The sequence below is a fragment of the Bacillus rossius genome, chromosome 6 (genome assembly GCF_032445375.1).
Source record: "Bacillus rossius redtenbacheri isolate Brsri chromosome 6, Brsri_v3, whole genome shotgun sequence".
Taxonomy (NCBI): Eukaryota; Metazoa; Arthropoda; class Insecta; order Phasmatodea; family Bacillidae; genus Bacillus; species Bacillus rossius.
The window spans coordinates 51,491,685-51,505,477 of record NC_086334.1 but is presented as its reverse complement, the minus strand read 5'-3'; the positions used below and the strand labels follow the sequence as shown (position 1 = coordinate 51,505,477).

General features: G+C 40.1%; 1 protein-coding gene across 1 annotated transcript in view; it reads left to right on the top strand.

Moving 5' to 3' along the window:
• The window catches only part of LOC134533174 (cubilin), a 343,648-nt gene that overhangs the window by 27,345 nt on the left and 302,510 nt on the right, over positions 1-13,793 (top strand). The window contains exons 8-11 of the mRNA XM_063370538.1: positions 143-290; positions 4,293-4,434; positions 8,292-8,392; positions 13,438-13,558. Of these exons, the coding sequence (XP_063226608.1) occupies positions 143-290; positions 4,293-4,434; positions 8,292-8,392; positions 13,438-13,558 (512 nt within the window). The remainder of the gene's footprint in view (positions 1-142; positions 291-4,292; positions 4,435-8,291; positions 8,393-13,437; positions 13,559-13,793) is intronic.

Sequence of the window (13,793 nt, the reverse complement as noted above, 5' to 3'; positions counted from 1 at the left end):
TTTTGAATTAATTTTTCCCACGCAAAAAAAAAAAAACAAATCCTGAAGTTGGCCGAAGGTTAATCGTTCGGGTGTGATCGGGAATGGCAGAACTTGATGTGCATCTCAGGTCTCCCCCTGACGGACTCGTGTTTGCTCGCAGCTGCTCCTGCGCGCCCGGCTGGTTCGGGGTGCGCTGCACGCAGAAGTCGGACACGTGCGGCAACGCGCCCTCGGCGGCGCTGTGCGGCCACGGAGTGTGCGTGAACCAGCAGGCGGCCGGCCGGTCCCACGCCTGCATCTGCGAGCAGGTGACCCGGGCAGTGGTGCCAACTCCCGCACAGTGTTTCCCCCCAGGGACCAACTACACGTCGACACATCGCCCTAGATGTCCATCGAAAACCCCTCAAGTTTTCATTGCACTTTCAATATAGATTATGCCGTGTTTGCATTTTCCTTATTTTTCTGCCCAAACAGAGCGTAATAATTTTGAAAAATAACATTCAGTATCTAGGATTTTATATACGTACGAATCTAATTGTGGTTTAAAGAATACATATTGAAGTTCCGGATCGGTCTCCCAACATTTCGTATATTTTTTGCTGATATTTTTTTTGTTTTTTTGTTTTGCATTTTGGAAAAGAAGTGTTCGTTTTTTTTTTATTCCTTGTAACCACAGAAAAACATAAATGACTTTGCAATCCAATAAAACTTGCGAGTAGACAACAAACTAACGGACACACCTGAAAACGTTGAGCGGTAAAAGTGAAAACGGAATTCTCTTGACCAACAGGTTGTTATTGGTCGTAAGCCAAATTCAGCCATCAGCGCCACTTGAGTTGCTGTTCTTTTCTTTCCTTCATTTTTTTCAAGATATACCTTTAATTTCGTCACGCCCCCCCCCCCCCCCCCCCCCCAAAAAAAAAAATCTTAAATAATGTACCCGCTGAAAAATCCCCCCAAAGAATCCCTCTAAATAAATGTACCCCCTAAAAAACCATTTACAACTTGGTTCCCCTTTAATTTGGGGGGTACCCCACAAGTTGTCATCCCTGCGCGAGGGCGGCTGGGAGCGGCGCGCGCACTTGATCATGGCACCGCTCGGGCCGTTACTTCAGGGGAAGCCTTTTTTTCACAGACGAAAGAGCCAAACGCCCGATGGTGCATCTTCGGTTTTTTTTGTTCATTGTAAATAAATATGGCGGTGTTGATAAAAGGATACTAATGGCCAATTAGGTTAGGTTAGCTACATTATAAAGACTTTAAAACATTGTGCACGGTTGATTTGGTTAGGATTTTTTTTTTCCTAACCTAACTAAAACTAAGTGTATTTTGGAGGGGTCCGGGTTAGGGAGGGACCTAGGTGCGTCTCAGGCCGAAGCCTATACGCCTAGTCATGCTGGGATTAGCCATGCAAGGAGAGGGTCGCATGCATCATGTGCTAGGAGGGGATTGGCCAGCCATGGCAGCGATTGGCGCCATGACTAACTCCCCTCACTCTTAAATCTAGACTATAACTAGAGATAGGTTGGGCCCAGGTAAAACCTGCATAGACACAGGGAAAACCCTGGGCACATTCATGCGGGATGCAAATTGGCATGCATTACGTGTTGGAATTTACAGGAGACAGAGGATGGTCTGGATGAAGTGTTGGACAGAGTAGAAAAGAGTCTACCATGCGGGGGTTGGGCACTTGGACTCGTGGTCCGCTTTTCCAGTTGTCCAGTACTGGATTTAGTGACCAGGGACGCAAGCGCCCCTGGTGGTGAGTGGTTAAATTTGGTTAGGATAGCTACATTAAAGATACGTAAAAAAACATGAACTTCGGGGAACTTCGGGGTTTTGGCTCTCTCGTCTGTGAAAAGAGGGCTTCCCGTTACTTGAGCCGCGCGCAGCCGCCAAACAGGGCGTCAGACACGCGCATCTTGTTCACGCGACAAGTTCTTGTCTCGGAGATCGCCGGTTCCGGGTGTCAATATTCTGGGTGCACAGTACAAATTTAAAGAGAAACAAGCACGGCGTATTTATTATCTGCTGTCCAGGATCAGAAAAACTTTTTTCACGTTTAAAAAAAGGCGATAGCACATGAACAGCGTTTAGGTGTTTGCACTTGAGTACATGCATATTTGTGTGGTTAGATTTATGTGAGGTGAATTTTAAATTTTAATCATGGTGATACTAATAATTTTCGCCATTCTGACTATAATCACGTGCCTAAAACATGAAATCATATTTATAAAAACAGCAAACGTACTATCGAAAGATACAATTATTATCAACAATGTCGTCTCGTAGACTGTTCGTACCTTCAGAAAAGCAATCCAGGTCCGATGTCGAAGAGACTTTTTTTTCCTAGCCAAAATTATTCTAAGTGTGTATGGGGAGGGTCCAGGTTAGGGGAGGACCTAAGTGTGTCGCAGGCCGAATCCTATACACTCTTCCATGCGGGTTTTTAACCATGCAGGACAAGGGCGCGTGCATCATGTGCTATTGGGGTTTACTGGCCAGCCATGGCTGCGATTGGCGCCATGACTGACGCCCCATTGAACGTCTAACTTAAAAGCTAACTAATGTGACCCAGGTAAAACCTGCATAGACACAGGGGAAAACCCTGGGCCGGGTCATGCGGGGATCAAATATCACGCATTAAGCAAGCAGTTCATGTAGGCCTATGGCGCCTGCCACCTCGTCTCAAGCACCGCACGTGTCTCTCTACGCAGTTACTCGCTGCTGTCTTTAGTAACTGTAGATGCATGCTTGGTACATGTCAGTGCATTGTTCCTCCACCACCCCCATGCGCAACGAGCTGTTCGTTGAACAGCATTTACAAACTGTCGAGGTACTCCACCGATGCTGGGAATATAACCCACATTTAACTTAAGAGACGTAATGGCAAGAGTGTAGTCAGCTCTGAACATTGGCGAAGGGGGACGGGGAACATGTTTCAGAATTCGACGTTTTTCATGGGAGAGGTGGCATTTAACTATAAACAATAACAAAATTAAGAACATTATATATATATATATACACACACACAAACACACCTGGTGAGTCTCATTACAACCGACAAACTTTGGCTGCATGATCATCACGGGGTAGAAGTATTTCTTTCTAAATTTTATACTAGATTTATACTAGGGTAGTAAAACAAGACAACTTCCCCCCCCCCCCCTTTTTCTTTTAACATTTAGATTAATAATCTGCCTTGGGGTAAGAACCATCTAATTTCTCCGCATGAAAATAATTTTTGTAAAATAAGGGTATTACCCTAAATTATTCCCATTATATAATTTTACGTCAGACAAGATATGCAGACCTAGACTCTTGGCGTTTCATCATACATAATTTATTTATTATTCTTGGGAAGCACTTTAGACCATATGCCGTACAGATGTTTTGAACTAATGTTTTCGTGGTTAACATGTAGCTGAAGTTTGTAGATCGAATTCAGACTAACTCTGTGTTACATGGATGTTACGAGCAATTCTAGAATAAGAATAAGAAGAAGAAGAAGTAAATCTAGGTTTACCCGTGTTAACTTAGCATTATCCCAGTTTGTCGGGTAAAGTCCGAACAATCACTAAAATAAATTTGAATTCAGCGTTTACCCGTGTACACCTTGATCCACCCAACGCTCACTGGGTAATGTCAGGTGTTGCGTCATCTTTGAGCACGTGGCACAAAACGCGCGGACGCCGACCCACCCCCCTCCTCCAGCGACAAACAGTGACAGAATGGCGGCGAACAGAGTGCACGTACGGCTTTTTCATAAACAGTTTCAAGAGTTATTGTCTGCGAAAGAATTGAATTGCTTTTGCTTAACAACAAACAGTAATTTCAAATAATCAGCCCTGTAAAATGTGCAAAAGAAGCGACATCGAAGACTACTTTGCAATACTGGCGATTTAAACGAGTTCATTTGTGTAAAGTACGTGGCGTAGACAACGATAAAATATTATGTTACCAAAGACGAGATGTTTGATATTTTGTATGAAACTCATATGACCGTTGGGCAGGGAGGAAAACATCGAATGGTAAAAGGAATGAAAGAAAAGGTATAAAAATACAACTCAGGAAGTCATAAAGTTGTACTCACGACTATGTGAACCCTGCCAAAAAAAAAAGTTGAGTACTTATCAATCATTTACCCAGTCAGCATTGGGTGGAGCTACGTCACACGGATAAACGCCGAATTCAGATTTATTTCAGTGACTATTCGTACTTTACCCAACAAAACTTGGATAGTGCAAAGTAGACCCGGGTAAACCTGTGTTGGCGAGTGTCGGGGCGATGCAGGACGCGACGTGCCGCAGGGCTGGAGCGTGGACGCGACCACGGGGGCGTGCACGGCGGACGTGGACGAGTGCAGCGGCCACCACGCCGCCTGCTCCCGGGACCCGCCCGTGGCGTGCGTCAACGTGCCCGGCTCCTTCCACTGCGGCAGCTGCCCGCCAGGTGCGACCCGCCGCCCGCTCTCGCAGGGAAGCCTTCTTTCCACACACGAGCGAGCCAAACCTCCGATCGTGCATCTTCGGTTTTTTTTTTGTTCATAGTAAATAAATATGGTGGTGTTTATAAAAGGATACTAATGGTCAATTAGGTTAGGTTAGCTACATTATAAATACTTTAAAACATTGTGGACGGTTGATTTGGTTAGGATAGCTGCATTAAAGATACGGAAAAAAAACATGAACTTCGGGGAACTTCGTGTTTTGGCTCTCTCGTCTGTGAAAAGAAGGCTTCCCGAGGCATTTTACCATGGTGCTGCCATCTGTGGCGGACGGCACGAACCAAAGGGAAATTAGTGGCGCCCGCGCGCATCACCTGCGGAAATCTTTTTGTGAATTTTCTCTCCTGCTGGTCGACGCTTGTTGTTACTGTTGCTGCATGTTGTGCACTATTTTGCTGTCACGCATTTACACATTTTTGACGTGACAACGTCTAATAAATCGATGAACGCCGGCTGAACGCACGAAAAAGTGTCCCATGACGCACATTGTCCCGTTACGATGTATCCCGTTACGCTCATTGTACGCTTGCGCCGCATCTATCTCTCTTCCACTCGATTGGAACAACCATCGATTTGACTTTTTCGAGGCACAAATTAACTTGAAACACTCCCATTCGTTTCCTACTTTTCCTATCATCGTCCTATCCTTAACAGAATAACACAGATTGGAAGAAGTTAAATAGCAGACATGTATAAAAGTTATAGTTAATATAATCTCTTCGTTAAAGTAATAAACATATTTGAATTAATGAGTGCAAATAAAAGTAAATTTATCAATTAAATTGTAGATTTCATTTCACTCCTTCAATTTTATTCACAAAAGTATGCAATCATTTCATCACTGTTTTGTTATGAAGTTGTTACGTTAAACTATCGTCCATAAACCGACTTTACAGACAACCAATTTTTTTTTGGTACTTGTTATGGCTGACGACCTTGATTACGATTCTCCTTCTTTTGCATCTTTGGGTACTGAAGACTCTTGCCCTGCTGTTCCTTTGGGGAGGGGGTTGGAGGAGCTGATGGTGTGTGTGTGTATATACACCGAAACTTTATTGTATTAACTGTTTAATGGATTTTAACAAGAAGGGCAATATATTTTATTGAAATTCCTTTTTGGAAAATCAGGTCCCAATCCAGGACCATTTCATTTACATATTTTAAAATTTCGGTCTGCTAATCAAATGATTCGATATTCGGCGTAGTTGTTCCGGCAGCGAATTCTAGCGGCGGGTGCGGAAACAATGTGTGATTCGCGTCAGGTAATTTATTTGGAAACTAAATTTGCGTATTTTTATCACACTCGGCATTTTTAAAAATAATCCTACGTTCAATTTCGTGTACGAGTTTCGTATTGTAAGTGCATTTGCGACATTAAAACACATTAATTCGCTCGTTACCGAGGTTACACATCTCTGGCGAGTACTGAAAGTCTCGCTCCTAACTTACTTCCTTGTAACAGGAATTCACATCAAAAATATGGACTTATTAGCAAAACATTTCAAAAGTCTTTAAGACTGCTGTTAAAAATTGGTTGTCTGTAAAGTCGGTTTACGAACGATAGTTTAACGTGACAACGTCATAACAAAACATTGATGAAATGATAGATGCGGCGCAAGCGTACAATGAGCGTAATGGGACATAGCGTAACGGGACAATGAGCGTAACGGGACACAGAGTAACGGGACAATGTGCGTAACTGGACACTTTTTCGTGCGTGCAGCCGGCGTTCATCGATTTATTAGACGTTGTCGCGTCAAAAACACATATTTCTTCCACGTGTGTTTTTTATCTTGTGTATAACGTTAAAAAAAAATTCCAAAGTCAAAATACGGCGTAGATAGTTCGTACCAAGATACACGAAGAACACTTCGTTTATTCGAGGTAAATTCTTGTTTGAAAAATCCGCAAATTTACTTTAATTTCTAACAGCACAATTCTTACCTCGCCATCGCCATGTAGAACCACCCAAAATATCGCGGGAACAGTGCTCGATTGGGCCTTCGAGGAAAACAAAGCGCCCGTGGACAAATATTTTGTTGCGCCCCGTCATTATTTAATGTGCCACTTTTGAAACCTCACAAAAAAATTTAAAGTCTATAAAATTTGCTGTGGCCGTAACTGTAAACGTAATCTATGCGTTCCACATTTCTTGTAATGTTTCCTGTCAATTATATTAACAATAGACTTGTAATTTTCGTCCTATCAAGGTAACCAAAAGCATTTAAAAAATAATCTGGACAGTCAACCAGGATCCCCTTTTGTCTCCCCCTTCCTTTTTTTCACCTCTTCCTTTTTTTTATCACCCCCTCCTTGACAATTCCTTGGGGCTAACAAAGAAAAAAATGTTTTGTGTACCCTTTAAAAAAATATTCCTTTGGAAACCAGAAATAGTTTGTAATACTACAAGAAAGATATTGTAACTTCGTACAACACATGGCTATGGTTATGTTTGCATGTATGAAATAAGTTAAGAGATAATACTGAGAAGTGAAATTAATTTTAATAAGTTACTAGAGTATTAAAATCGGTGCATAACTTAATATTTCAATTCATGTTTCATTCAAGCATAATATTTTAAACCATGGATAAGAGAATATAATATTCAATAATGGATATTTATTTTTTTATTATGCTTATTAATGTGCGCAGTTAATACTGGAAAGCTTATCAGGGAAGAGTTTGAAAACACCTTTAACAATTGGAGGTAGGTACTGGTATAACACAAAGCATAAATACCCGGGTAATAATCCGAACCCATTACTATTGCGAACACTATTTAGTAGTCATAAAGTTGTTTTCAAGTAAATGTACAAATTTAGAATTTCTGTAATTTTACATGAATATATCTGGTCCATTTACAAAATAATTACAGTGAGTGCTTTACCACGCCCGATGATAGTTAATATATAGTCAATAACTTCCACAAAATCCGATGTTTGAATCTTTCTCCACGATGCAAACAACACACCACTGTTTTGGGTGACTCGCAAACACGGTGTGGACCAGTAGCTGGGTGAAAAGGCGACTTGGCGCTGTGTTCATAAAGTACATAATATATGTGTTACGGGTAATGCTAGGAGAAGGAGTAAACGTAAGTTTACCCGGGCAGAACATAGCATTATCCAAGTTCCTTGGGGAAAAGCATTTAATAATCAGTAAAATAAATTTTTATTCTGCGTTTACACGTGTACACCTAGGTCTACCCAACGCTGACTGGGTAATGTTAAAAAAAAACCTAATGTGCTCAAGAATAACGCAACACCTAACATCACCCAGCCAGCGTAGGGTAGACCTAGATGTACAAGGATAAACGCAGAATTCAAATTTATTTTAGTGATTGTATGGACTTTACCCAAAATTTGGATATCGCTAAATTAACCCGGCTAAACCTAGGTTTGTTTCTTCTCCTAGCATTACCCGTAGCATGTGCATGACCACCTCTTGGATGGCACACTGCATCTCCAGGACTTCACCACTTCATGAAAATAAAATCCAAAGAAAAAACCTTCTAAGTATCTAAATTTCTATTGAGCTCGAACGCGGTGTTATGGGTGAAGAGAAACTTAAAAAATTTAAGTTCTAGAAAAATAATATTACTGAAGAGGAATTATATTGATGACGCTTTTGCTGCAAAAAAATATATTTATTGAGTTTGCATTTTATTCGGTATTCACACCTAAGGATACTTTATCCATCTTGCAAATTTCGAGTTCCAATGATTAATTTATTACGACTTCCCAAATAAATAAATGCAAAAGGCGAGACTACTGAGAGTTGAAATGTGATGCGTGTGTTGCAGGATATGTGGGCAATGGCTACTACTGCTCGGACATAGACGAGTGCCAGATGAACAATGGCGGCTGCAGCATGAATCCTCGTGTGCAGTGCCTCAACACGCGGGTAAGACTGGACATCAGCTTGAATCATGTTGCGCTGGTAACCAACAGTCCGTGGCCACTCAGGCTACCGCCTGTCCCGGCACTCGTTGGGTGCGAACTGAAGAACTGAATCAAGAACCTAAATGATCGGCCTTGGAAACATGGGCGTGGCTATAGGCCCGTTGTATAATGGCACGTAAATAGAGACGGATCACATAAACGGATACGGATCTCCCGGAACACTTCATCATCGAGACTGCTGCTTCCGCAATATACGGAATCGTAACAAATGGCAAATAATTATATTGCATTTCAAAGTTACGAAATATTAATTAAATCTTAAAAATATGTATTACGCTTCGCACGGCCAGAATTTACATAAAAACATTAACTATAAAATTATAATAGATCACTCTAAATTCTTGCACTTGAAATAATTTCTAACGTATTTAGAACATGAACAAACATGGCTACCACCGCAGCTAAGTAGACTCGGCTTCCATTGGTCGCATGGAGCAAAAAAAACCGGAAGAGCTGAGCATTGCCGATCTAATCCGTACGCGTCCGTCTACGTATGCTAGCCATTGTAGAACGGGCCTTAAAGGGTGGTCCTGTTTCCAGGACCCAGATGACAACTCCTTGAATTTGTTAAACGGAAAACAAATTCAGTTTCCCGCCGTTTTATTCTTTTATTCTTTGCCACCAACACTCGATGCTGAATATTTTTAGCTGCCTCGCCGTGCTTGTAGGCAGGATATATGTTGGCCACTAACATCTGGCACTCCTGCTTTATTCAGTAAGAGCAGGGTAGGTTCACAATTAAAAACATAAGTGAGTGCATAGCAGACCAGGCATAATACATGTGCGAAATCGGATGAAAATAACTTATGTTAGTAGTGCCAAAAAATAAATATTTTAAGTCAAATAACCTTAACTATTGGAGTTACTGACCGGAGTAAGAATTCGAATCCATAATTACTGCCAATATTTGTTTACTGATACAGCTGTTTTCATATAAATTTACAAATTCACAAATATCCGTAATTTTACATAAATAGTTTTGTTCCATTTACAACAAAAAAATGTTGGGTGTACTTATTTAAGCACGTTAGAAGTTATACTTACTTGGCGTAATAATATTTGTTAATTCGTTCGGGTGACATTAAAGCTACCTATTAATAATTTCTGTGTGAAACACATTATTCATTACTGAAAACTTTTTAATTATAGTCATATGAAGTTTCGAAATGTAATATCTACAGTTTATATACTGGTAGTTTGCATTCCGCGCCAAATGTCTTGGCTTCTCAACACATCACTGGTCACATATCAGAAGTAGGTATATAAAAGTATGTCTGGTGGTGTCATCAGGCATCTTGGATTCTTAAGTCACGGCAGCCATATTGGATGACCTTTATCGGAGAAACCCAACAGAAGTCATGTAAATTCAACTCAGTGAATACATTTAAGGTGGGTTTACGATTGAAACTTAAGAATTAAGACTTAAGACTTAGTCGTGTACTTACCATATGACTCTATGTAAACTAGTGGAATGGTTTATGATTGTCGTGTGTGAATTTCGACGGGTCGTGTGCGAACCATATGATGACTTAAGACTTAACAGAAATGGTTAAATTTTATATTTTTCGTTAAGACTTAAGGGAAGCGACCAATCACAACAAACCGGAACCTTTCAACCGGAAGTTTATGTCTTATTATTGGACCGAGCGAGGCAGTATTTTGGATTAGAATTTTTATATTTGTCATTTGTAATCATCGTCCATTTCGAAAAATAGATATCCCATTTGTCAATGACCTATTTCAAACCTGCTTCTCCGTTTCGAACAATGGCCGACCATGTGTTTTGTGCTGTGATTGGTTAGAATTAACGACTTCTATGTCAATCATAAACTGTAAAATGTAGTTTTGACTTAATCGTGTGCTCGATGTTAAATTATAATTCTTAAGGAAATCAATCGTAAACCCAGCTTTAGACATGTGTTTGCATATTACATTGTTAATACAATAATATGCCTAGCATAGCCATAAACATTTTATGCCTATGCATATTTGTAACAGATATATGCATAGATATTATTATGTTATGCATACTATATATAATCGTCTAAAATGTGACATTAACTGAGCTGGAATTTGCAAGTCTTCTGTTAGTTTTCTACGAGTACGCCCGATTTCACCTGACAATATATATTTTGTTGGTGCTCTCCGTGCACTCCCAGTTATTGCTGAGAAAATAATGGGGTAATGCATTTTTTTTCTTCGTGAATGACGTGGAAGTTTGTGCAGGAAGTGAAAAATTTAAACTTTTATTATCGGGCAGTGTTTATTCATAGCCCATGCTGATTTCATTTAGGCCTAATTCATTACAGGGACGATGCCTAAATTTAAGAAGAAGTCCGCTGGAGAAGGGCGAGGAGAATGGTCTGAAGATGCGATGAAATCAGCTGTGCAAGATGTTTTGGAAAACAAAATAGCGGTTCGGGCAGCAGCAGAATGTCATAATGTTCCTAGAACCACTTTACGAAGAAAAATTTTGGCTGTAAGAACAAAATCGCAAGTGGAAATGAAACCTCAGCTTGGAAGCTTTAAAGTAATTTTTGATGAGATGTATGAAAACGAGCTGGTAAGGCATATGAAAGATTTGGATGCATGACTTATGCCATTATCGAGACATGAATTCCTAAAGCTTGCCTACGAACTAGCAGAAAGTTTGAAGTTGCCTCATAGATTCAACAGGAAAAGTAAAGTTCGGGGAAAGATTTTTATATGGGTTTCATGAAACAACAACCCGAGCTAAGTTATCGAAAACTACAATCAACTAGCTTAATGCGATCAGTAGGTTTTAACAAACCCCAAGTTGAAAGATTTTTCGATCAACTTACAAAGCTTCAAGAAGACTATTCTTTTCGTCCATCTAAAATGTATAACGCAGATGAAACAGGGGTTACATGCGTTCACGAAAATGAGATGGTGATTTCAGTTAAAGGAAAGTGCCAAGTTGGGAAAATGACTTTGGGGGAGAAAGGTCGCACAGTAACACTCATGTTTGTATGAGTGCAACAGGTCATTTCATACTACCTCTTTTAATATTCCCCCGGAAGAGAATAAATGATCGACCAATGATTGGTGCTCCTACAGAAAGTAGCCATTTCCCAACCCCCACCGGATGGATGAATGGTCCAGCATTTTTGTCATGGCTGAAACATTTTGTTTCATTTACAAAGCCTACTGTAAATGATCCAGTTTTACTTATCCTGGATGGGCACAGCAGCCACAAGGAACAAGATGTCATCATGTATGCACGTGAAAACCATGTTCATATGGTAAGTATCCCCCCACATACCACTCACAAACTTCAGCCCTTGGACAGGACATTCATGAAACCATTTAAGAGTGCCTACCAAGTCGCTTGCAGTTTGTGGATGAGGGCCAATCCTGGACTCAGGATAAACGAATATGACATCGCAAAATTGGCCGCAGATGCATACAGGCAAGCCAGCCGTTTGGAAATAGCAGAAAATGGCTTCAGATGCACAGGAATATATCCCTGGAATTCACAAATATTCACTGATTTGGACTTCATAGGCAGTGAGTTAACCAACATATCACTCAGCCACTCGAAATCAATCACATCTGAAACTTCAGCTGCAGTTGCTGTCCAAACCTCTACCATGACATCTCCTCAGCCATCGAGGACGACTGACGTAGGCCTATTAGCTGTTCTACCAACTACTGGAACTTCTGCAACTGTTGTAGTTCAAACATCTGCAGTGTCTTTTCCTGATCCATCAAGGGTGCCTGGCGACCCAGCTGCAGTACCATCGCTTGCTGGAACTTCTGCTGCAGCTGCTGTTCCGATGTCTGCTGTGCTTTCTCCTAATACATCGACGGTGCCTGAAGTATCAGCTGTTCTACTAATTGTTGAGACTTCTTTGAAACTACACACACATTCACATCTTAGTGTTAGCTGTTCCGAGTTTGTGAAAAACCTCCAAAAATTGTCTCCTCTACCATCGTGTAGTGATAAAAGACTGACAAGTCGTAAGAGGAAGGCAGAAAGAAGTGAGATATTGACCTCAACTCCAATAAAAGATGCACTTATAGAAAAGAAAAACACAGAAATCAGAAAAGAAGAAGCTCAGGAAAAAAAGAAACAACTAAAATTGGGAAAAGAACAGAGAGATCAGCCAGGACATTCAAAAGGAGCAAAAACTAAATCAAATGTGTTAATGATGGTAAAGACGAAAAGTAAACAGCATAACTCTCATTTTGAGGGTTCGTCGGACTTAGCGAATGGTGAAAATGTTGACTGTATTGTTTGTGGTGAATATTTTGATGAAAATTGGATTCGTGTGTCGTACATGTGAAGGGTGGGCACATGAACTTTGTGCAGATATTGATAATACTTTGTATTACTACTGCGACTATTGTAAACGTAACACTTAATTGCTTAAGTAATGGCTTCATTTGTAAACAGTGTACAGTGTTTTAGCACTTCTGTACCTTAAAATGTGTTTTATTCCATTAATATGGTATGGCTTTATGTTATGGGCCATACTACCCTACATCAACCGCTTAATTGTGAATGCATACATTCATGAAATGATACAAAATATGTAATATTTTATGAATTTGAGTTTTAGTTTCATCATAGTTGTAAAGTAAATGTGTCACGTATTCTTGTTACAGAGTGTTGCACAATTATTTCTGTAATTTATTATGTTATTGTCATTTTTACTTAAGTGGGCCATACTAGCCGCCTCTCCCCTACAGGCTGTTTACAATTACTGCAGGCGTGCAACAAAACATTATAATTTCAATATATTTGGTTGCCAATCTTGATATTCTTAATGCATTTAATTAGAAGTGTAATTATATGCCGATGCAATGAAACTTACAAGCAAGCCTAAATATGGCTATGCAACTAAGCAGTGGTTCATACTTTATTCTGTAGACAGTTACCTACCTTATAAACAGTTATCTTATAAACAAGGAGAACCATAAAGAATATTGTCTTGTGATATGCTCAATAGACAAATTTTGCAGGGATCAAGGGTATGTGGTGACTGCCCTCCTGGCTATCGAGGAGATGGTGTCGTGTGCTCGTTTGTTGGCGGATCATGCGAAGTCAACAACGGGGGCTGCAATTCTTTGGCTACATGTACAAGTAAGGATTACAATGTTTAGCTACACCTACTTAACAGATAATACGATTTCATTCCTGATGGCTGTTATTCAGTATAATTAGTTTAAATATTACAATGTGCTGGAAGTTAAAATTTAACTTTCTATTTAATGATTTTTTATTTTATTTTTCACAGTCACGAAGTGAACATTGCCTAATGTAGTATAGTTTTCAAAGTTTTTAAACTATGAAAATTTATTAAAATATTGAACGAGGT